This window comes from Chelonoidis abingdonii, chromosome 9 (assembly GCF_003597395.2).
Source record: "Chelonoidis abingdonii isolate Lonesome George chromosome 9, CheloAbing_2.0, whole genome shotgun sequence".
Lineage (NCBI taxonomy): Eukaryota > Metazoa > Chordata > Testudines > Testudinidae > Chelonoidis > Chelonoidis abingdonii.
This window is the reverse complement of record NC_133777.1, coordinates 2,181,789-2,206,744: the sequence shown is the minus strand read 5'-3', so window position 1 is coordinate 2,206,744 and position 24,956 is coordinate 2,181,789. Positions and strand designations below refer to the sequence as shown.

The window sequence follows — 24,956 nt, the reverse complement described above, 5'->3', positions numbered from 1 at the left end:
GGGGGTGGGGGCTGGGGCCGCGGGCTGGGCGCGCGGGCCGGAGCCAAGGCCTCCGCAGGGGCAGGGAGGGGCGCTGGTGGCGGGGGGTGGAGGAGGCCTGGGTGTAGAGAAGCTGGCTGGGGAGACCCCTCCCCCCACGCATGGGGTAGGTAGCCGGGCAGGGAATGCAGCGAGGCCGCCCCCAAAAGGTGCAGCACGGTGCTGTGAGAGCTGCTAAACGCGTTCAGTCCTGCAGCCCCCAGAAGCCTGCATGGGCAACGGGACGTCTGGGCCACAGCAGAGGCTGTTGGGCCCTGCGGTAACAGAAGGTGTGTGGAGTAAGGATCCGGGTGACCTGGGGGCTTAGGAGGGCTTCAGCCCCCCTCGTGTATAAATATGAATTTAATAAATGAGGAAAGAGAGAGTAGGTGGCAAAAGAAGAGAAGGAAAGGAAATTCACCAGGATCAATTTAGGAAAGAAAAGATAAAGAGGAGGAGTGAGTCTAGAAGGCTTACGACGTTTTTTTGTTCTTGCTGGTTGGTTTTCTCGGCCTCGTGTCTGAGGGGTGAAAACATTATCTAAAGTTACATGATAAACCAGTGGTTTTCAACCTCTTTTCATTTGTGGACCCCTACAAAACCTCTTCCACTGAAGGTGTGTACCCAGGGGCGGCTCCAGGCACCAGCACGCCAAGACTATGCCTGGGGTGGCAAGCGACAGGGGGTGCTCTGCCAGTCCCTGCGAGGGGGCAGGCAGGTTGCCTTCAGCGGCATACCTGCGGAGGGTCCGCTGGTCCCACGGCTTTGGTGGACTTCCTGCAGGCTGCCGCCGAATCTGCGGGACCGGGGACCTCCCTCAGGCAAGCCGCCAAAGGCAGCCTGCCTGCTGTGCTTGGGGGAGCAAAATACCTAGATCCGCCCCTGTGTGTACCCCTTTGGAAATCATAGACATAGGCTGCAGACCCCTCACAGGTTGAAAACCACAGTTCTAAATAATTAAATCGTTGATTGACAGGACTTAGTTAAATATAGCACCCTGGATGGATGGGTCAGGCAGGGTGGCACACTTTTATTTTTAATTTTACTTAGTACACTTATTCCTTTGCTAAGTTTTGGACAGAAATTTAAGAGCAGGGCTTGAAAAAACGTCCTGACTTTCTAGAGGTTATATATAAAGCCATATGGTGAAGAGAATGTGAGTCATACTTGCAATGGAAGTCTGACACAGTTTAGTAATGTTTGGTGTCTCTGGACAGTCTTTTCAAGTGACTTATAAATCTTTTACTGTGGTCTAATGTTTCAGTACCTCTAGTTTTGCCTGCATTGATGTCATTATGGTCAGTGTTGTGGAGACAACATGCTGGCGGTTAGTTCTGAGAGTTAATGTGAAGAGATTTGGGGGCGGTATTTTTATTAGTGTTAAGGTAGCACTTGGAGGCTCCAGTTTAGTATAAAGTGCATACAAGCCGCATACCCATGAGTGATTAGGTTGATGTGTGGAATTAAAATCCATGTGATGTGCAGTCCTTGGAATTTAACACAGACAGTGTAGCCCGTGCTGTCTATTGGGCTTCATGGAAGAAATCTTTGCACTGAAGTTCTTTAAATTATTTCTCAGGTGGTACCTGAACTTTGCTTTTCCTTTCTGTGAAGTTCTTCAAATGCATGGGGGGAAATCCATTTAAAATGTTACAATAGTAACAGCTGTCTTTCTCTAGTTAGAATTACTTTATGTAATCTGTATGTGTTTGAAAGGTCTCAGGTGTTCAATGGCAATTTAAGACTTTCACCCAAGCATACCTCTTTGGAAGACTGTCCCAAGACAGCTTTTTTGCTTGTCTGTCTCGGTAAAGTCTTCATCAGTAAACCCTGATGGCTCTATTTGCTAATCCTCCTCTTCTTTTTTTTTTCTTTTTTTTTTTTCTCCTTCCCCACCCCACGCCCTTGTCAGATTTGCTGTAAGTATCGGCTACTGGAAGGATCCTTACATCCAATATTTTGTGAGACAAGCAAAAGAAAGGAAAGCACCTGAAATTAATAGAGGCAAGTTAGCATGTGAACTTAAACAAAGACATGCAAACATACTCTGAACATGTGGAGTTCTTGAACAACAGCAGATAGAGCTTCCATATACTGGATATCATAGAATATATGTGGGAATCAGGTTGATCTGAGTTCTCCCCAGTGTAGTGATTGCACCCTGGACCCTCACTCTTGGAACATTACAATACCAAAGGCAGAATGTGACATGTACGTGTAGTGTGCTACACAAAGCAACCAAAGAGCAGGGATGTGACCCATGACCTCAAAGCACAAGGCAGTAATACTCTCCATGGGAGAATAACAACAGCAGCTATATAGTTTGTACATCTCCCAGAATTAATCTGCAAAGATGACTCAGTTTGAACTCTTTTTAAACTGAAATTTCCAGTTCCCCAGGTGTGGAGCTCAGTTAGTAATCTTAATTTAATTTAAACAAACAAACATAAAAACATAAAATATACATATCCCATAGGGGAGCATCTAATGGTTATAGTTGTCTGGGTTTTTTTAATACATTTTCTTCTGCAGGATACTACGCTCGTGTCCATGGAGTCAGTCAGCTACTTAAGGCTTTTTTAAAGAAGACAGAATGCAACTGTCAAATCATAAATCTTGGTGCTGGTTTGGATACCATGTTCTGGAGATTAAAGGTGATGATCACTCAGAATCATGACACAAGTAAAAGGAAGGGTTTGCACGTATTTGAAACTTTCTCCTATTTTCTCATAAGAAACGAATAAATTATTGACCAGTCAATCCAGTGTCATGTAGGAGTGCATGGCACAAAGGTGACCTCTAGTGGCTGTTTGGAAACGTCCTCGTTCTGTATTCCTTGTAGCTGTAGTGTCATCTATAATACTTCCATCCTTGCTTGTATTTAAGTCTAAATCCAGAATCAAGAGCAAGCAAGTACAACATGATACTTGGCACCGTCTCTGTATGTCCTAAATACTACAATGAATTATTCTTTGAAAGATTCTAAATGACAGATTTTATGGTAAGAGCTATATAAAAGCAAACTCTAGTCCTTCCTCTTTTTTTTTTTATGAGGTGAGGGAATTTAGCATCAGTGTAAATGGATTGCTGGAAGACAGCCTGAAAAAATTAAATTTATTTAGCAGGACCATAAACCATTGTGTTATAGTCATCCAAATAAATTAGATTAAAAAAAAAAAAGCACTGAGGCCTTTGCCCTGCCTGTACTCATGCTAAAACCATGTTGAAACACTGTTACTAAGGCTTAACAAAACTAAGAGTGGTGCCTTTAATTATATCCTTGTGCTACACCCCCTTCTGTTCTTCATGGTCAGCAGGTTTAGTATAGAAGACGAGACCCAGTTAAAAATAATTGTCTGTGTTCTCCTTGGTAGTTAACGCAACTCTTTGTTAATATAGCATTCAGAAGGTTGCAAGATTGACAGCCCTGGAGCTAGCAGTACATATCTATCCCCAAAAGAACAACCGTATAGGGAGTGGGACAGGGCAAACTTTCCCATGCTGTCCTGGTTATGTGCCTAAACTTGGGTCTGGTGGGACTCCCCACTTCGTGCTGACAGGAGTATTGAGCACTAATTCTCTTTGAGATTGCCTGCGTGAGTGCAAGTTGTGGACTGCTCACAAAACTGTCCTCTAGTACTGGGACTAAAACTAACCCTTTGGATGGATTTTTGAGAGATGCAGCAGGTTGGCTACATAGCAGGTGCATATTTGTGAGCAGTTGACTAATAAAAGCTCTTTGTGTGCATCCCTGTGCAATGTTTTTTTTCCCTTCCTTGGAGGCATACGCTGAGTAATGAGTGAACGCTGTAGGTGAAGTTTTCTGTTTCTGCAACCGACTGTTGTATACTATGTCCTGACAGTATATTGCAATTCAATTTCCAGTATGTTGGTTGCCAAACCGTACCGTGTGTCCAGATTACTTGAATAGCTTAAACAGTTTTCTTTGTTATTGGATGGTATATTGTTTCTTAATTTTTAGTTCATTTATTTAAAAAAAAAAAAAAAAGAGCATTAAAGTATGAGGAACTGAAAACTCTACTGTAACCTGAAACAAAACTGTTCAGGGGAAAACTAAACCAAGTCCCCTGTTCTCTGTGTGAAGCATGAATATCTCCTAAGGTTGGACTCTTGCTCTGATTTTTTTTCAGGATGAAAATCTTCTCCCTAAAAAATATTTTGAAGTGGATTTTCCAATGATAGTAGCAAGGAAAATATATAACATCAAGTAAGTGTGTGTGTTGCTTAATGTTTGGCTATACAGAGCTGAACATAATTTCTTCTTACAATTTTTTTTTTTTTTTTTAAATACAGCAGAACCTCACTAATCACAGACCACATGTATTCACTGCCATATCTATTTGCTTCTCAGCAAAGCTTTAATATAGTAAGTAAGAAAGGATTGAAATCTATATGAAGGGGCCGTCATTAGCTAAGAATTGAACACATTATTGGCTTAAAAACTACACATCTCTCTGAACATTTTTGGCTCACAATCATTACAAGTAACGTCTGGCAGAGATTAGAGACAAATTTTTTCGATTTTTTTTGTTTACTTTTTGTTTTTAGTCAGTGTCACTGTCTCCTTGTTAAAGAGCCACATGAACAACAGAGCAGGGACAGGAAAATGTGACTGCAAGGTATTTTTCTACTTTTAAACTCTACGAAATTAATAGGAAGATTCATCGTCAGTGTGGTGCCTGTAACAAATTGAAATTCACTCTTTGTTAAACCGATTAGATTTCCAGTTGTGTCCCTTTAAAAAAAAAAAAAAGGGGGGGGGGAAGGGGGGTTGTAAAAATATAACTGAAGAATGTAAAATAGTCCTCTATCCCCATCTCTTTTTGTATGTAGTCTATTTAAACTGTACACTGTGTAAGATCGGGCTCTGTCTCATTATTAAGCCATGGTTTTCAAATGAGGTACATGAGAAAAATCCTGTAGCAGTAGACAATGCATTTTATTTAAGTATATGATGACAATATGATTAGATTTCCATCTCAGATGGGAGTATATGGTAGACTACACTATTTGGAAAGTGGTATGCAGCCTAAAAAGTTTGAAAACAACTGTTATAGGGGATAGCACAGTTTGGGTGTCCTAAACAATAAGAGGTACTGTAGTGAGATCTCATATTACCAAGTCTTAGTTATATATACAGATTATACTGTTACAAACTAATGAGGGTTCTATGGTATATAGAAACTTCTGGAGCAAAGCAGGCTTTACTTCTGACTGCAGAATAGAAGAGGGTTGTCTCTAGTAATGCTAAGCTCTGCATTCCCCTACCCCCCGCTAAAATCATAGAAGGAGATGGAAAATCCTGAGACTTCTATGCTGAGACCAGCTGCCATGGGGGAGTGATTTTGATGTAGAAAGAGCAACTATGAAGCTCATAGGGAATTTAGAGAGTATGCGTGACATGAAAGACTTGTTCCAAGGCTTAAGAGTGCCTAGAGCTCAGTACGTTCCTTTTCTTAGTGGAGCTCGTAGTTTCTTGTTCACCTTTTAGTTATAGAACCAATCTTTAGTAAATACGTCTAACGGTAAATTTAACTGTAGATGTGTCTGTTACCACAAGAGGGCAGGGATGCTTTTGTGTAATGAAAAATGACATCCTGTAAACCAGTTAACTGCTTACTGACATTTCCCCCCCCCTCCCACAGATCAAAACCTCCCCTGTCAAAACCAATTATTGAATCCCATTCTGGGGAGTCTTTTCTAATAGGTGAGTCATTTTAATTCAATCAGTAATCCACTGTCTTTTTTTTTTTTTTAATCTCTAATCTCTTCACTTCAGTATGTGGGCAGGGTTTTAATGTTTTAAGCATTGTGTGAAGGGAGGGGTGAGAGAAGGGAGGCTCTTCATGTTAAAAATGTCTTCTCTCCAAGGGGTCTTGGCATTCTCTTGCAGTATTTTTTTCTTTACATTGTAATTATTTACTGATTATGCTTCTGATTCTTGGGAAGGGAAGAATATAAGGGATCACACATACACTAGCTTGTATAAAAAAAAATCTTCCGGGTGTTATCCCTGCCTCTCTTCTTTTGTCTCATTAATTGCAGAAGTCCTTTATCCGTATCTACCATTTGAACTGTCCAGTGAAGTTCATCTGCATAGTCCATTCTTGGATGGTAGGGCCCCTCAATGTGTTTTTTGCAGCAACATGCAAAGCCTGACTTTTGAAGTTCCGTTGCCAAGGGACCCGCCAAAAAACTCCCTTCTGTAGCTAGTAGCACCAGTGCCAAAACAACTGTTGGCACAGTGGTGTAGGTAAATTGCTTTTAAATGATGGGCTGAATTACCTGTCTATCAGAAAAGCAGACTGATGATGTGCTTCGTGATGAAAACAGTCCTATTGACTTTGTTAATAAGACCTATTCTCAGTAAGTGTTTGTCGAATGAAAAGGAGAGCATGTACTAAGAGCAGCAAGGTCTGCTGCCAGCTCCAAAAGCAGATATAAGGTGGCCTGTATCCCAGAGATCCCTGGAGCTTTAATTCAAGAGGATGTTAATAAATTAGCAGGTTCAGAGAAGAGCCGGGAGAATAAGTAAAAGATTTGGAAAACCTACCTTACAGTGATGAGCTCCTTAAGATAAACCATTTAGACTTAACAAAGAGAAGGTTAAGGGATGAGTTTAATCAGTCTGTAAGCATCAAATTTCAGTTCACGGTGTAGATAAAGGGCTCTTCAGTCTAGCAAAGAAAAGCATAACAAGATTCAATAGTAGGAAGGTGAAGCAAGACAAATTCAGACTGGATATAAAATGCGTATTTTTACCAGTGAGGATAATTAACCATTGGAACGATTTGTCAAGGTTGTGATGGATTCTCCATTTTTTAAATCAGGATTGGATGTTTTTCCCGAAAGATCTGCTCTAGTGCAAATAGGACTTTCTTGCATTAATCCCTATGTCCAGTGTTAGACTGGATGATCACAGTGGTCCCTTCTGCTTTTATAATCTTTTAATCTGAATTTGAGTTAATAAACTTGAAATGAAGTGATTTGGAATAGGTAATGTTTGCTGATACGCTCAAATTAATTTATCCTTAACTATCCAACACTTTACATGTCATTTGAATGGCAGGTTGTTCAGTTGTGAATTCTGTTCTTGAGAGTGAAAACCTAGTGCCATTTGTCAGTCAAGGTAACAAGCTGCCTCTTGTTCTTCTCACTAGGAGATGATTGATGTGGTGAAATGAAAATATCCAAATTATTGGTTCTTTTTAACCCAAGTCCCAAAATGACTACTATGATATAGACAATCTTTTTCTTGGGTCAGAAATCCACCCCAATTAGAGTGCAACAAGATGAAACGTTGCATGAGAAGTCACTCGGAAAAATCTGTTATATGGTATCAATCTATAGTTCTTATCATGGTATCAAAGCATTTTAGCTGTGCACTAGTAAAATTAATTGTATGGATGAAGTAACAAACAGCATATTGTAATCAAGATCTGTTAGAGAACATTGCTGTGTGACTGTAACGTCATTTCTCTGCGCTTGCCAGACAATGGCAGTTAGTGTGTGTCTGCTCTATGTGCTGATTCTTTATTTATTTTTCAAAAGCAATTAAAATTCAACCTTTTTTTTAAATGTTGGATTGTAAGCTCTTTGAAGTATGGATTGCTTTTCTCCTATGTTGGTACAGCCCTGGAAAGTTGGACACCCTGATTCTAATTGGTGGCTACCATAATATAAATCGGGGGTAGGCAACCTATGGGATGGGTGCCAAAGGCAGCACGTGAGCTGATTTTCAGTGGCACTCACACTGCCCGGGTCCTGGCCACCAGTCCAGGGGGCTCTGCATTTTAATTTAATTTTAAATGAAGCTTCTTAAACATTTTAAGAAACTTATTTACTTTATATACAATAGTTTAGTTATATATTATAGACTTATAGAAAGAGACCTTCTAAAAACGTTAAAATGTATTACTGGCACGTGAAACCTTAAATTAGAGTGAATAAATGAAGATTTGGCACAGCACTTCTGAAAGGTTGCCGACCCCTGATATAAATATTAGGCCATTGAGGAACTCTCTTATGGAGTCCTGATTTAAATTAGCACTTGCTGAAATGCCTAACCTCTGGGAATGCAAACTGTCCCAGGGATCCTAATCCAGGAGAAGTGCTGGATGTCAGTACCACAAAAGTTAAACTGATGGAATGATACCCTTCAGGAATTTTGGACTCTTATTGTGGTCTTCACTTTAACTTTGCTGGTATTGACATCCACCATTTCTCCTGGATAACTTTCTTCTGCTTAGGTCAACTCCATGCTGTTGCCCCTTGTACATAAATATCTCCTATGATGTTTGCTTCTGCATCTGCTACTTCAGTTGATGAAAAATATCCTCTGACCTGTCGCCTCTTTCCATTCCACAAGCATTAAATGTTTCTAGTTCTTTCTTGGGACACATGCCAATAGATTAATTTTCTTGGTTCCAGGACAGCATATTTCTTACTTGTCCTTCATGGAAGGAAATGACAGCAGGGGTTGCAGTCTGAGAATAGATGTCTGAGGGAAGAGCTCAATAGCTTTCTGAATTGTACAGCTATTTGGAGCCACTGTGTTGACGCTTGAATATTTGTTCACTTGAATGCATTGAAATCCACTTTCAGGGGAAGGATACACATTGCAAAGGTATAAATTATGTAATACAAACTACTCTGAAGCTTTGCTGTGGTTAGATATGTGTATCTTACCCAGATTGCATGGAACTGAAACACAACTGTTACAGTTGTTACAAAATTGAACAAAGAGAGGCACAAATCAATAAATGTCCTTACTAAAGAAAATGGGAGTGGGAGAAAATGGGGGAAATAGCACATAAGCTATTGTGGTCCACAAACAGACCAGGATGGGTCAAATATTTCTACCAGTGAAAAGGCTGAAGTTTAAATAAACCCCTCAGTCTTGCAGACGGTGACTTCTTCGCTTTAAGGCCCAACTGCTTCATCTCCTAGTTGCATACAGCTGACTCTTTTATCTGTTTTGGTTGCCAGTGTAAGATACTAAAAGAGCCATGTACTTAGCTGTCTGTCCCAAGCTTTCTAATGATGGTATGTGGCAGGACTATTGAAAAGTGATCCACAGAAAATAAATGCCTCTTCCAAAGAAATGTTTTATCTTTTGGAGGGGAAGAGTGCATGCTTTTCCCTACTTGGAAATATTCTCAAGCAGGGCCTGAAACAGGAAGCCTTATTCCTTCAATTTCTCTATCACCTTTTGTTCTTGCTTTGGAAGTTCCTTGCACTAAAGAGAGCTGGAATCAACTTCACTTGACGAAACTTTCTGTTCATAAGTCTCAGGACTCAGACCAGTCAAGACTGCAGTATGAAGTTGCTGTTAGCTTCTTTTCTTTTTGTGCTGCGCTATAGATTGCTGTGTGTTATGCTAAAATGTGTGCATAGTTGTTCTGCTTCACTAGTATGAACTGTAAATCTGGAGCTCTCTAAATGGGATGTTAAGTAATGTAATAACATTGCCATGTGGTGGCAAAGTGCAATGTCAGTTTGTGATATTTTCCACAGCTACTTATAGCCTGACTTTGACTTTTGGCCTGGGAGCTTGGTTGCCTTGCCTTGGGTAAGTTTCCAGTGTATAATTACAGAAGGATGTTAGTCTGTCCATTTAAAAAGGTTTAAGCTTGGTTTTTATCATATACCTTTGCTATTAGTTTTACTAAAACCTGACTAATTCTTCCTAAATTTTACATGGCACATCTCTTCCAAAGTTAGAATTTTTGTAGAGATCTTGGGGAAAATCCTACCAGGAATTTCAGAGAGGTGGTAGTTCAAAAACTTTTGCTCGCTTTTCAGAGACTTTTCCTAATGCTCGTTTGTCTACTCACTCTTTTCAGAAGAGATTCACTTACCCTTATACTTTATTTCTCCAGGATTCCTTAACAAGTAGAAGTGCCACTTACAAGTTTTGTGGGTGTGCATGTAAGAATTATTGCGATATTTAAAGGTGCTATTACTTGAAAATGTCATGTTAGTGATATGACAAATGCATCAGTTTGCATACCGTATATACATGCACTTATGCCATAGTTTGCACTAAGGGAGCTCAGTTGTCTTTGCTTGTAGATTATAGACACCTAGGCAGGCAGTATTAAAAGCCAGATACCGTGCCCATCACAACATCCTCTCAAGCCTTGCGTTTTTTATTACAGCCAAGAACAAACTTAATTTACTAATGTATTCACCCATGAAAGCTCATGCTCCAATACGTTTGTTAGTCTATAAGGTGCCACAGAACTCTTTGCCGCTAATGTATTCAAGTTGATGAAGTGTGAAACAGAAGTTGTATTTAACTTAGTTGCTAATTGGAGGATGATGTATTTTGCTATATCCTTTGTGGATAGGACAGTTTAACTCAGTATTCCTTCTCTTGCTTTTTGCTAGGCCATCTGGAATTATGCTTGCATCACCTGGCTCTTGAATACCACTTTTGTGGGCCTGGTATAATAACTGAAATGAATGGATGAGGGAAATAGAGCTGCTACTACAGAGTAAATGGGCATAAAAAGTTGACTCAAAATGGTCAATCATTTACTCTGCCCAACTTTGTCTTCTCTCCTGTAACTTTGAGCAAACTTTCTGTGTTTGTCTCTTTGTTCAGAAATGGTGGAGATAGAGCTGTTTTATTTTACTGGTGACAGTTTGGAGTGCTGGTTGCTTGAGCTAGGCGGATTTATGTCAGTTGCAGTGTCTGAAGTACTTCTTGTGTTTAATAAATGGCTTCTCAATTACTACTTATTCTGAATTGGAAAACCCTGTTCTTCCTGTCTATTCATTCACTTGGCTGCACTCTCTTTACCTAGCTTTTGACACCTGGTCTTGCATTAACATTCAGTAATGATGTTTATCTGCAGTGGTGTTACAGGCTTCCAAATGGAACCATGCCAAAGTGAGTGATAGCTATTGCAGGTGTATATAGATTGAATGCTGCAAGGCTGTTTGAATCTCACTTGGGGTTTTTCCGTTGTGTTCTTATTTTACTGCTGGTGCTCAGAGGAGGAAATGAACGTGTCATTTTGGCCTAGCAGTTTTACAGTATAATCACAGTTTTTGAGTTCAAAGTAGGGCATAAACCAGTTGCTTTGGGCAACCTAACTTTATGCCCGAAGTCCTTGAAAACTGCTTGGGGGCAAAAGGGCAGATGTCATATTTTGAAGCGTCTCATCAAACCATATTTTCAGTTTAAATGTAAACTCCTTCATATGGAGACTAGATTGAGGGAATAAGTTAGTTGGCTGCTCTGGCCATGGGATTCCTTTTGCTACCTGTCACGAACAGTAATGCTACTGCTGGCTTCTTTATACTGTCAGTCTAATGCCAGCATAAAGGAATATCCAGGTGTATCTTCACTTTCAGGGCTTTATCTCTTTGTATTGCTCAAAAGCAGTTTCCTGAGAGCTCAGCTATCCTTGTATCTTTATGAAGCATCTCTGCCCCTACAGAATACCTGCTCCTTTCAGTCCCTTAATCTTTGAACACTAAATTAACATAGTCATTAACATCACCAGATAAAATGGTTGAAGCTGGGAATGGGCGTCAGGGGATGGATCACTTGATGGTTACCTGTTCTGTTCATTCCTTCTGAGGCCACTGTCAGAAGACAGGATACTGGGCTAGATCAGGGGTCTCAAACTCAAATGACCACTAGGGCCATATGAGGGCTAGTTCATTGGCCCGAGGGCTGCATCACTGACACACACCCCTCACCGCTCACTGTCCCTGGCCATGCCCCCACTCCACCCCTTCCATGAGGCCCCTCCTCTTTCCACTCCTTCCCTGAAGTCCCCCCCCCCACTCCAGAGGATGCATGAGAGGTGTGGTGGGGGCTCAGGGCAGGGAGTTGGGGTGCAGGCAGGGGGCTCAAGGTGCAGAAGGGGAGTGGGATGCGGCAGGGGGCTTAGGGCAGGGGGTTGGGGTGTGAGGTTGCAGCATTGGGCTCAGGGCAGGGAGTTGGGGTGCAGAAGGGGTGTGGGATGCAGCAGGGGCTCAGGGCAGGGGGTTGGAGTTCAGCAAGGGGTTGAGGTTCAGGCAGGGGGCTCAGGGCAGGGGGTTGGAGGGGGGTGCAGGAGGGCTTTGGGCTCTGGGGTGGCAGCAGTGCACACCGGGGCCAGGGCAGGCTGTCAGCCCCGGCCCCGCCCTGCTCCGCTCCGGGAAGTAGCTGGAACCATGTCCCTGCAGCCCCTGACCCGGACAGTGGGAGCTGTGGGGGGAGCAGTGTCTGGAAGCCAGGGCAACGCATGAATGGAGCCCCCTGCCTCTCCCCTCCCCCCCTCAGCTGCAGGGATGTGGTTCCAGCTGCTTCAGAGAGTGGCGCAGGGTCTCGTGGGGCTCCTGTGGCTGTAGTTTGCTCACCCCTGGCCTGGAGGTAGCCCCTCGCGGGCTGCGTGTTTGAGACCTCTGGGCTAGATGGACCTTTGGTCTGACCCAGTGTGGCTGTTCTTAGGACCTAACACCGGAAGCATTCAGAACTCCTGTCCTCTGTCTGCCATCCAGTAATGTGCTAATCCTTATTACATCATAATGGTTGTTACCCTGCTAACTTATGTGGAATTAAAATGTAATTATTCATTAGTAAATCAGAGTGTATGGGGAAATGTTAGGAGGTCTTACAAATAAATCAGGCCTTTAGGCAAAGCTTTATTTTTCCTTGGGGGACAGCGTGCTATCCTTATCTTTTGTTTCCCTTCTCTTCTCCTCCTCCCCGAACCAGTGGCAACAATCAGAGTCATCTACCTGCATTAGTGGCGATAGAAGCAAGAGACTCAGGCCTGGTCTACACTATGCATTTAAATCGATTTAAAGAGCGTTAAATTGATTTAACGCTGTACCCGTCCACACTGCAACACCCTTTATATCGATATAAAGGGCTCTTTAAATCGATTTCTGTACTCCTCCCCGACGAGAGGAGTAGCGCTAAATTCGATATTAACATATCGGATTACGGTTAATGTGGACGGAAATCGACGTTATTGGCTTCCGGGCGGTATCCCACAGTGCACCACTGACCGCTCTGGACAGCAATCTGAACTCGGATGCAGCGGGCAGGTAAACAGGAAAAGCCCCGCGAACTTTTGAATTACATTTCCTGTTTGCCCAGCATGGAGCTCTGATCAGCACGGGTGGCGATCAGTTCCAAATCCAAAAAGAGCTCCAGCATGGACCGTACGGGAAGATACTGGATCTGATCGCTTTATGGGGAGACAAATCTGTTGTATCAGAGCTCCGTTACAGAAGATGAAATGCCAAAGCGTTTGAAAAAAAATTTCTCCAGGCTACACAGCGCTGCATGACAAGTGTAACGGAAAGCCAAAGAATCAAATGGACGCTCATGGAGGGAGGAGGGGGTACTGAGGACTCCTCCAGCTATCCCACAGTCCACAGCAGTCTCTGAAAAGTATTGCATTCTTGGCTGAGCTCCCAATGTCTGTAGGTTCTTCAAACACAGTGTCTGGCGTGGTTCAGGGAATAGCTCCTCAGTTTCTTTCCCCCCCCACACCACGTGAAAGAAAAGGGAAAGAAATCATTTCTTGACTTCTTTCAATGTCACCCTATGTGTACTGAATGCTGCTGGTAGACGCGCGATGCTGCAGCAGTGAAGAGCAGTATCTGCTCCTCTCCCCTCCCCCCGTGGTAGACGGTGCAATATGACTGATATCCATGTCGCCATCAACCCCGTGAGTGCTCCTGGCTGGCCTTAGGTGAGGCTGGCCGGGCATTCCTGGGTAAAAATGGGAATGACTCCCAGTTATTCCCAGTAGATGGTACAGAACGGCTGGTAACCGTCTTCATCATAGCAACTGGGGGCTGAGCTTCAATCAGCCCCCTCCCTTTCCTGTGTAAAGAAAAGATTCTGTACTGCCTGGACTGTCATAGCAGCAGCATGCTGTGCTCCTCTCCCCCACACCGCTTAATGTCCCTGCCTGGACTATCATCGCGCCGGGAGGCTGCCTCCCCTCATTTTATGTCACTAATCAGTGTTTCTTATTCCTGCATTCTTTATTACTTCATGACAACAAATGGGCAGGACACTGCCACGGTAGCCCAGGAAGGTTGGGGGAGAGGGAAGCAACGGGTGGGGTTGTTGCAGGGGCACCCCCTGTGAATACTGACACGGAGCAGCTGTGCTCTCTGATACACTGGTCCTCTAATACACTTGCCCCTTATTCTAGGCAGGACTGACTCTATTTTTAGAAACCATAAGGGAGGGATTGACTCGGGGAATAATGATTCAACCCAGAATTCCAAGGGGCGGGGGAGACTGCGGGAACTATGGGATAGCTACGGAAGAGCTACCCACAATGCAACACTTCAGAAATCGACGTTAGCCTCGGACCATGGACACACGACGCCGAATTACTGTGCCTAGTGTGGCCGCATGAAATCGAATTTATAATATCAGTTTTATAAAACCGATTTTAGCTAATTCAATATTATCCCGTAGTGTAGACGTGGCCTCAGTTTGCTGAACATCTGATAGTAATGCATTGCAATCTGTAAATATCAATATCCAGCATATACAGTATTCAGTTACTACAGAGAGCTTTTAAGACTCTGCTGTTTATTTCTTTTTAATATACGACAGGTCAAACTTTGGATCTCAAGTTGCTCGTGTCTTCCTTTGTTAAAAATACTCCAGTAATTGCAACATCTCTTTTGTTTATCAAGAACTTAACCATTAATCTTAAAATTGCAGATGCTCACAGCCTGGATTCCAACCGATATTCTATACTTGCAGCAGATCTTCGAGACTCATCAGAGCTGGAGGAAAAACTAAAGAAATTGAACATGGATACACAGTAAGATAATCTGTTTCAAAGGCTTGTGGAAATGTACTGGGGAAACTAAAATCTGTTTGGGGAGTACAGTAACTGCCTCCAGTTTTTATTATGCCATTTCCATGGTTACCTTGTTCTGAATCCTTTGAGCAGAAGGAATTGTGCAGATATTGTGTAGCTTCACTGAGCAGGCTGCTACTGCAGTCAGTGCCTGCATATTTCCAAGTCCTAATCAGGATAGTTCCTTGTCTTCAGCCCATTCTACAAGATTTGCACTCTTCCTACATGACAACATCAAACCTCTTAGAGGAAAATCCACTACAACTATTATGCCTGCTCTGTAAGTATGTGTAGTTTGTCTATAATACCTGGGATTATAAATATCACTTGATTAAAATAAGAACACTGACACATTGCCCAAATGTTGCCATTCTGAATTGCCTTTTTTAGAAGCTGGATTCATTGCATTTCAATTGACATTTTGTTAATGATTAGTGACTAAATCACCATATACTCCTAGATCTGTGCCCTGTTGGAGGGCACTGTCCAAGAGATTCTGGTACCCAACTACAGTACTTTTATAGAATAAAGCCTCTAACATACACGGAATCACTCTGCCGAGTTTTTATTCTTGCAGCTTGTTTTCTGTGCCTCTTTGTAATGTCAATCTATTTCCTAAGACTTTTATTTTTTTTTTCCTGAGGTGAGGAATGGGACAATCTGTCAAGAGCTCTATCCTGGAGGTAGAATCTGGGATTTTGTTGCTCATAAACTATGCGCTTAAGTTTCCATACATGAGCCTAGAGTGCTTTGATGGATGCCATTTCCAAAGTGATAGATGCCTTTTCTGAATCTGAGAGAGAGAAACAGCATCGCTAGCAGGGAAAAGGCAGGTGGGATAGTTAGGATGTGTTAGGCTTTCATTTAGATTTTTGCACTTTCATCTTAAAAGCACTGTCCCTGCTTATCTACACAATTCCTTGTGAAATTCCTTTTGTTTCTAGTGATAACGGTATCAAAAAGCAAACTTCTTACTTGTAGGCAAAATTACTCATGTAGATATTTGCATTTCTCAGTGTGGATGGAGGGGGAAAGGGACGCAGTAGCTGAATCATACCTAGCAAATCGTGATCTAGTACTATCAAGGCCTTTTTGCTGGTACTTGTCTGTGTGTGGCTGTCCTTAAAATGCTCCCCTCTTAAATATTAGGTGCAGAAAGATACTTTTGCTGTGTGCCAGGAGTAGAGCAGGGAGCATGTGCTCCTCCGAAACAGACTTCAAGATCCATTGAAGTCCACATCGCCACAGAATATACACAGCCTCCAGCTCCTCCTATGGCAAAGGACAATTAAGCTTCAGGATGTGATAGTGAAAGTGAAGTATCAGTATTGCCTTTGTTGATCAAGACAAAATTGCAGGATGAAGAGGGGTCAAGCTCTTGCCGATACCTGGTTTGCTACTGGGAAATGGACAGACCAGGGTAAAGAACAGAACCTAATAGTCATGAACAGGTTCTGGGGGCTGGTTACACCTCTCTTTCATTATGGCTAGATGGGAAAGGGTCCTTGTACCTCTTTTTCTGTTGTAATGTGGGGTCATGGTATAGAAAAGATTAGGAAACCAGTGGAATAGTAAAGTTTACAATTCCTGTACAAGTAATCTTGCATTCCTAGTATCACCTGGAAAGGCTGGAGACCCAATCCTAGCCTTTGCATGGTAAAATGATTCAGTCCTCAATGAATATCTGTTTAACTGGGATGTGGAGTGTCCCTAACTGGTTCACATGTGCATGTAAAAGCACTTGTCTGTTGCTCACCATTATTGAATGATATATAGTAGAAACAGTTTGATCTTTTCTCTCCCCCCTCCCTTTTTTGAATTAAAGATTGCCTACGCTCCTGATAGCAGAGTGTGTGCTGGTTTATATGACCCCTGAGCAGTCCGCAAGTCTTCTAAAGTGGGCAGCGAACACTTTTCAGGCAGCTATGTTTATAAACTATGAGCAGGTAAGAGGAAAAAGATGTAGCTTTTTACTGCTGCATTATTTGCATAGAACTCTCTGAGAGCAGTGGGAATTTTGCGTGTAAAATGATGATAGATTACAACTTTGTAGACTTTTCTAATCAGAACTCTGCAAATTCAGGATTTAGCTGGCTTTTGGGTTAGAATTCTGGAAATGGTAGCGCTGGAAGGGATCTCAAGGTCTGTCTCCTCCATCCCCCTGCATGAGGCAGGAGTACGTGTACCTAGACCATCCATGACAGGGGTTGGTCTAACTTGTTCTTAAATACCTCCAGTGCAGGGGCGGCTAAGGGACTGACCTCAAGTGTTGCGTAACAAATAGCTACAAATGCATGTTCTGGTGAATGGCTGATTTGTGTCATTTTGTACCAAAATAGTTTCTCTGAAATGAAACAACTGAGACTTTTTTAAAATCTGGATTAATCAGATTTTAGAAAGAAACTAAGATCATGGGTTGCAAATGGCACAATTCAATGAAATGGTACTGTGTGATGTTATATAAGTTTATTACATTTTATAGTCATCACTCCTTTGGCACCATTGATAATGGAGCAAACATTGCATCAGCCTTCCCTGAGCCTTTCTGTGTGAAAGTGAAAAGCTGCCTTTTGGGACCTGGTAATGAACCTTCCACCTTGTAAGTTATTGATCTGAATCTATTCTAAACCAAGTTGGGAGCAACCAGAAGTCATGGCTCTGTTAGTTTTAATTGGTCTGTGAACAGCATTGACAGACCTCCAGTCCAGTTGTTAATGCTCAGTTAGCCACAGAAGGAAAACCACCATCCCCACCTACATTAAACTGGTCCCCTTGATGGCAGTCATGATTGAGGGGCCAAGGACTTGACATGGCCGTGGACACGCTGAGTGAGAGCTGAGGCATGCTGGCAGGAAATCACGTGAAATGCTTGCACTGCATGTGCTGTGAAACTTCTGGGGCTAATTGGAGGGTTTTGACTCATCTGAGTGACCAGTTTCCACTGTAGCTAAATCCCCTTTCAAAGGGAGAAATGACACCTTTTGTCTCCTCTTCTTTCCAAGGTGAACATGACTGATAGGTTTGGGCAGATCATGATTGAGAATTTGCAGAGAAGACAGTGCAGCCTGGCTGGAGTGGAAGCCTGCAAATCCTTAGAATCTCAGGTGAGTGCACCCCCACAGAGCAGTGAGTCTTGTTGATAGTAAACAATCTAATGCCAAGCTTCACCTTCTCCAGATATGGCAGTTATAAGACCCAGACCAATGAATAGCCACTGTATGTGCCCTAACCTGCATCTGCCAATACAAATACTTTCTATTCCCTGTCATCATCATCATTAGGAATTACCCCTCTGTATTTCATAGACATCATTCATCTCCTGTATCCAGCGACTGAAAAGGTGACTGTTTTTTGAGAAAAGCAAAAATCTTACCCTCAATTTGTGGCTTATTAGGAATCTTAATTTCCATTCATCAGAAGCGTTTTTTTCATCAGATACTTTCAATGTCAGAGAGTAGGTCTCCTGTCTTAATGCAAATAGCCCTCCTAGCAGATGCTAAGGAAAAGGCTGGGCCCTTGTCTTTCCTTCACTTTCCTTCTCAAGTTCTCTGAGCACTTTACTTCCCATTCATTTTACAGAGGGAGCGGTTACTGTTAAATGGCTGGGAAACTGCAAATGCCATTGATATGATGAAAGTCTACAGCTGCTTGCCACAGGCTGAAGTCAGAAGGTACTGCTAACTGCTTGCTTGTAGGCAGAACTCAGCTTTAAATATATCCACAGTAGCTTATCTCAATCACTTGTTTGGTATCTGTAATACATAGCACCGCCTTCCTGAGATCTCCTTGTATCTCTTGAGGCAAGCGAGTTTTATCTAAGGGTTTGTCTACACTTAGAGTTTTTGCCTATAAGTTTCACCAGTGATAGGGAATCAGTGAAAGTAAAGGACTGGTTTGTGTACTCGCTCAGTTCCTCAGGCGTCAGTGTTTACACTACCAGCAGTTCCATCGATGATGAGAGCAGCACTGTAAGGCAGCTATCCCACAGTTCAGCTCTCTCGATAGGTCTTGTGGGAAGGGGGGCGTGAGCAGAAGGCATTCGGGGTCCCTGCTCAGTGCCCCGTGCTGCCCTGCCTCATGTCTCAGGAGCCCCATTACTTCCTTATTTCTTCTGCGGGATTTTTTTTAAAACCTCCTGCTGTCTGGCTGCTTTCCCCGCCACATCTACAAATGAAAGGAAAGGGAGCTTCAAACTTACAGGGGGAAAGGCAGATGTCCTATGCAGTCAGAGCAGCAGAGATGCTGGCCAGAGTGGTCACTTTTGGAACTGTGGAATATCCTTTGGAGGCCAAAAGAAGTTTACATTGGTAGAATGTGTCTTCACTTTCACAGCAGTGCAAAAAGAACAGCGGTAAGAGCTATATGCCTCTCATGAAAGTGGTTTTCTTTTTGCCGTGAAACTTCTGAGTTTGACCGCAAAATGTTATTAACAGGCTTATCCACTCTTGTGGTTTTAGTGCAAAAAAGGGTATGTCTGCACTTACCATTTAAAGTGCAAAAAGTCCCTAAGTCTTACTTGCAAGTGGGACTTCCATGGTATTGTCAAGAGCAATATGAATGATCTAAGAGTTTACCCTCCTCCCCTCTCCCTCAGCATGATGACATGGGGCACTGCTGCTACAGTCGGTGCTGTCTTTGGGGGAGATGTAAAATAGCTCTGAGCACAGGGACCTGTAGGAATGCTAAGTACAGGAATTGGCATTCCTTGTAAGGGCCTAAGCCACTGCAGTGATGGGGGAGCTAGAAGTACGCAGGGCTAGCTTGTGACTCATCCTACATGCTCACACCAGGGAGTCAGAACTCCCCTTACCCAGATCTTTGATTCTGAGCTGTCGAGTAAGCAAGGGTTTGTGTCTGCTTCCTCCCTCTCTGGAGCAAGTGGGTGGGGAATGATCAGCCTCTGTTCCTCTCCCCTTGCTTGCTGGGTAAGGTAGCTGAGCCAGGGCAGCGTAGATGCTGCTGCTATAAGCCCACAATGCATTGCTGCACCTCATGAGTAACGAAGCAGGAGAGGACTTGCAGTGTGGAGAGGAGTGTCTGGGTCACAATGGGTTGATGGAGCTTACGCACTTTGCCTTGCTCAGGGCCAAGTCTAAGGGCAGAGTCTAACCCACAGAGCATAAACATCTGCCATGCCCCGACCCAGCAGTGCCATTTCCCTGCTGAGTGGCAAAGTGATCTATTCTATACATTTGCTTTTATAAAGTAGATTTTCATCTGCACTTTCCTTCCCCAAGTGAGCCAATGCCATACACTGCCATTGGATTATTCATGAAATAAGCTTTCTGGGCATGTGGCCATCTCCACAATCAGAGATCAGTTTACGTCCTTAATATGAAAAAGAACGAGACAGATGAGTTTTGAAATAAGTAACTTGCTCGATGTTTAATCAGAATTGCAGGCCATTTAGACGTCAGTCGTCAGTTGCAGTTTGAGCTGGCCAACCAGATTATTTTGATCAAAATAAACATTCACATATGGAGATTTCCCAAACCATGAGATTGTAAATCATATGCAGTCCAAGTCAAGGTGACCAGGTTGGGTTTTCTCAATCTGTTACTGAAATGTAAAACATTTCTTCCTTACTTTCTAACGTGATAAAAAACATTGACTGTTCAGTTCTTTTTGTCTGTCCCAGGTGCCAGTGAAAAAGCTACCCCAGTTCTCTAACCTTCAGTGAGGAGAATAATGCTTTTTATTTCTATAGCATCTTTTATTCTGAATGATTTTTCAGTGTTTACTGACATGATGTGTGCACTGTGGTAACGTAAATAATTATACACATCTCATCCATAAGATTTGGGAGTGTGGCCAGTCACTTGCTGACACAGGAAGGTGGTTATTGGGAGCCATGATGGCATTCAGAAAAACTCTGCTGCAAAGCAATGAAACTTCCCCTTTTTCTGGACAATGGCAATGAGTAAATATTGTGGCTTTGATGGGAGTATAGTCTAAAACGAATCCTTTATCAGGATATAGGTTCCTTTCATCAACCTATAGTATTACATCTCCACAAACCTGATGTCACGTGTACTTTAGCAAAAGAGATGAATAAAAAATATGTGTTGTGATATAAAGGTGCATGGTTTAGCATTGGTACGCTGAATCCCAGCAGTTAGAAGGGAGGGGAGAGGGCAAGGGTGGTATATAGAAAATCACAGTTAGGTATACACATTGGTAGTTATTGCTCAGCTTACTTGGGACCTTAAGAAACTTTCCCTTTAAACAGTGAAATCAGGCATCCCTGGCTGCTGTACGTTCTATCCTGAGCAAAGGCTCAGAGCACTCGCATTTCCCCTTTTGTACATATTCATATACCAAAAAGAAAACTTTTACTTCAGAAACTGCTCACTCCTGTGGAATAAAGATGTGTTACAAAGTGCACAAGGAAGATTCAGTTTTAAATCATCGTTTCTATTTCCCTGCAGAATAGAAGGACTCGAATTCCTCGATGAAAAGGAGCTCCTTGAACAACTCATGCAGCATTACTGCATCTGCTGGGCTACGAAAGATAGCTGTAATCTGGGTAATATTTCTTTAAGTTTTAGGATGTCTGTTTAAAGCTTGGCAAGGCTGCCTGCATACATCAGATCTATCACTGGTGTCTCCAGCATCAGGACCTGGGGGCAGCTTCTCTGCCCTTGTATGACAGTGGGCATCTACCTGGTGCTGACTAGACAAGTGCTTCTTGCTCCACACCCTCCGAGGGTTTGTACAGAAACCCCCAGGAAATCCATCCAAGTAAATCAGGGTTCGGGTTTTTAAATTGAGAGACCTTAAATTATGCCAATTGCCAGTTTGTGATGGGTGTCAGAGCTAATAAAGTGGGTTCCAAAGTCCTGCACACTTAGAGTGCTGTATAAATTAATAAACAGTCTGGTTTCATAGTGACTTGACAGCACTGAAATGCGCTCTCTCTTCGTTAGCTTAGACTTTTTTGACAAAGTTTATCAGAAAATGCCAATATATTGAAACCAACACTTATTGCAGGAATATATCAAAAAGAGAGAGGGAGCCCAACCCACCCCTGAATGGCCCAGTGACTAGGGCACTTACGTGGAAAGTAGGAAACCTGGGCTCACGTCAGGCCTGTTGGCTAGTCTGGGGTGGGTGGGTGTCTCCTCCGTTTTTTACAAAAAAATTCCAAAGGTCTTTAGTTTGTCTTGATGCAGAATGGGAAACATTGTCAAAAGCTCATATTTTTGCAGAAAGGGAAAATGGTTTTCTGACTAGTTCTAGTTAGAACTACTCTACTGCAGAATTTCATAGTCTGCTTGATAGTTTGAATATTCCCCAAAAGCTTCTCCAGCTGAGTAACCCAAGAAAAAATGGCAGGGAATCAGTTATTCCCAATTGTCCATTAGGTGCAACAGAGTAAGATTCTAAAGTAATCTTCCTTCATGCTCTTCATTAACTCTTAGTGGGAGAAAACTCTTCCAAAGGGTTTCCCATATATCCTAGCCAGACTGAGTGCAGAATAGTTTATCTGGCTGATGAAGCTAGATCTAAAGCTCTCCTTTGCTGCAGCATAACAGCTGCTGGCCTATGCTATCTGCTAAGCAGAGCCTATAACCTTTGTGTGTAAGGTGCAGGAATGCATGGTTCCCCATTGATGATGATAGGGAGATGAGAAGTGATGACCGTGTAGAACTATATCTTGAGGAGCTCAGCACCAGAAGTTCACCTCTCTCCAGTAATATTGGCTAGTGTTCTCTCTCTGCTGTGCCTCACTCTGATTAGAAAACACTTAAGAGTAATAGGCTGCCCTTCGTTCACAGGGCTTCTTGCTATCAGCAGGAGCTGTATGTGCAGGGACTGAATGGTATAGCATATCCAAGATGCTGCAGAGAGACCAGACTTATTTGCTATCTCGACTGGCTAATCCTAATCTAAATGTGCTGGTTCTTTGTCCTGCCTGACTGTAAGGCCTCGAGCAGTGAGACTTCCACCCTTTCCTTTGTGGAGCAGTTCCACAGACTTATCGCTCCCATGGTCAGAAAGTGGCCTGTTTCTTATGCTGAACCTGTACTTACCCATTCATGCCCTGATCCTTACCTCTCAGCTCCATGTTTGTTCTACCCTAGGTAAATCCTCACTTTCCTTCAGATTGGTTTAAACTCTTCAAATATTTGCAGACTTGCCATGTGGCTCTCTCTTAGCCGGGCTACTGGATTCTTTTACTCTTTCCTAACACATCAGTCCCTCTCATCCTATAAATTGGTTCCGTGGCTTTTTCCTGGGCTGCTTCCTGTTTGTTAATAGAGTGGCGGCTATGCTATAAACTATATGGAGAAGGACTAGAATCTTTCTGCTTTGTTCCATTGCTGCCCACGATCACCCATGCTGTGTCTTGCTTTTCATGTTGTGTGGCCCTTAAAATGCAGTACTGGAGGGAATAAAAGAACGGGGGAATTCATTTCAACATATTATTTACATCACTGATGTTTAATTTCTCTTAGGTTGCAATATTGACGGTTTACCTTGCCCCCTATGCTCCTTAAATCCTAGACATTTGTTATAAACGTCCCTTTCCACTCAATAGCTGTTCTAATGGTAGTAGAGTGTTTTTGGCATAGGAATATATTCTCCTTTCACTTTCTTTTCAAATAGGTCTTTCAAACATCACATTTTAAAGTATTCGATTCAAAGAAGCCGGGGGCACAGAAGCCAAAGCTGCCACCTACTGCTGGAGGGGAAGCTCACACAAACAGTGGGACTGTGCATGTGAGGACTCCAGGCTGCTCATCCTCATACCAGCGCCAGTGAAAAGAAAGTGACCAGTGCAGTGTTGCTGATGCTGACCCTTTCTTGTTGGCTTGTAATTGTTTTCATAAATCTCTACTGCCTTTGTGAGCAATCGTTCCGTTATGAGACTTTTCTCCCTTTTTCAGGGACTTGGTTTGAGACTGTTTTAAATGTCAAGAACTCCTGTTTAAAACACCCACTCCCTTTGTTTAAAGGGGAGAGCACTGTCTCCTTGGTCATTTTACTTCTCCTGTATGTCTCTCCGGATGTACGTGAAATGCGTTTGTGAAGGGAAGATGTGTAAGCTGTGCCGTGGGCTGCAGTAGTGGATGTTATGTTGTGGTGTTCACAGCTGATCATAGAGGGTATTTTTCTTCTATTCAGGTTTATTTATTTTTGTGAAAAGGTATCCTCTGGGCCTTGTCCAGGTTCAGGCTGTAGCTAGGTGGCTGCCATTTTACTCAATTTCTCACTGACTCTTGCTCAGCGGTGTTCAGGAAAACTGGCTGGATTCAGCAGGACTTTGAAAGTGGAAAGGTCTTGCTTTGTAGTCCAGCAGTGATGGCAAAGTTGAGAAATGGAGTTGAAGACGCAGAGCTCCAGCTGTGTCTTCACACTAGTTTCCCACCCTCCAAAAAAAAGCTACCTGAAATTGAGTCTTGCAACTTGCCTTCAAGAATGGTAATAAATGTCTATTAATTATAACCTGTCTAATGTCTTATTCATAATGGGAATATCTACTGTTTAGATGTTTTCACTTTCATCTCACCAGACACTTCAATATTACCTCTAGTAACGGGTGCAAACAGATGCAATTGTCTTAATATCCCACATTACTTTTTCCTAGTGCATAATACTTGGCTACAAAGTAGTTACCCCACTCACTGTATATTGACTGTTCCCGCCCATCCCTTTTTAGAATATTACACTTATGTCACTTGAAAGATAAAATTGCGGTTCAGGGAAGCAGCCACTGCATACGTCCCCGTGCTTGTACTCTGCCAGTAGAGTGCTGCTGGAGTAATTGGCGACTACAATTCCCTCTGCTGCTGTCTGCATCAAGCTGTTTTCTCCCTGAAAGGAAAAAGCGAGACTGAGGTTCCCCTGCATGCACAAGGGGAGCTTGCATCTGTTTGCTACCTAGATACTGATCTTCATGGCATGCTTATCGCTGTACCCTTGGCATGCTTTTGGCTTAAGTGTTCCTGTCTTCTATCAACAGGCACAAGCAAGCTGTGTCTGCAATAGCCCTGACCCTTTGTGCTGACCTCTGTGTGCATGGGGACTAGAAAGGGAGGATTTAGCCTTGATTTTGCCATCTTCTTCGCC

General features: G+C 42.8%; 1 protein-coding gene across 2 annotated transcripts in view; it reads left to right on the top strand.

The window, feature by feature from the left end:
• LCMT1 (leucine carboxyl methyltransferase 1) overlaps positions 1-24,332 on the top strand; it is a 24,839-nt gene extending 507 nt beyond the window's left edge. Inside the window, exons 2-11 of one of the 2 annotated variants that reach the window (XM_032768406.2) lie at positions 1,931-2,022; positions 2,551-2,672; positions 4,170-4,246; positions 5,685-5,746; positions 14,741-14,843; positions 16,708-16,828; positions 17,885-17,986; positions 18,462-18,553; positions 21,311-21,408; positions 23,493-24,332. In XM_032768406.2, coding sequence (XP_032624297.1) covers positions 1,931-2,022; positions 2,551-2,672; positions 4,170-4,246; positions 5,685-5,746; positions 14,741-14,843; positions 16,708-16,828; positions 17,885-17,986; positions 18,462-18,553; positions 21,311-21,408; positions 23,493-23,515 — 892 coding nt within the window. In that variant the 3' untranslated portion in view covers positions 23,516-24,332. The remainder of the gene's footprint in view (positions 1-1,930; positions 2,023-2,550; positions 2,673-4,169; positions 4,247-5,684; positions 5,747-14,740; positions 14,844-16,707; positions 16,829-17,884; positions 17,987-18,461; positions 18,554-21,310; positions 21,409-23,492) is intronic. The other variant, XM_032768491.2, reaches the window with a different exon arrangement.
• The last annotated feature ends 624 nt before the right edge of the window (positions 24,333-24,956 follow it).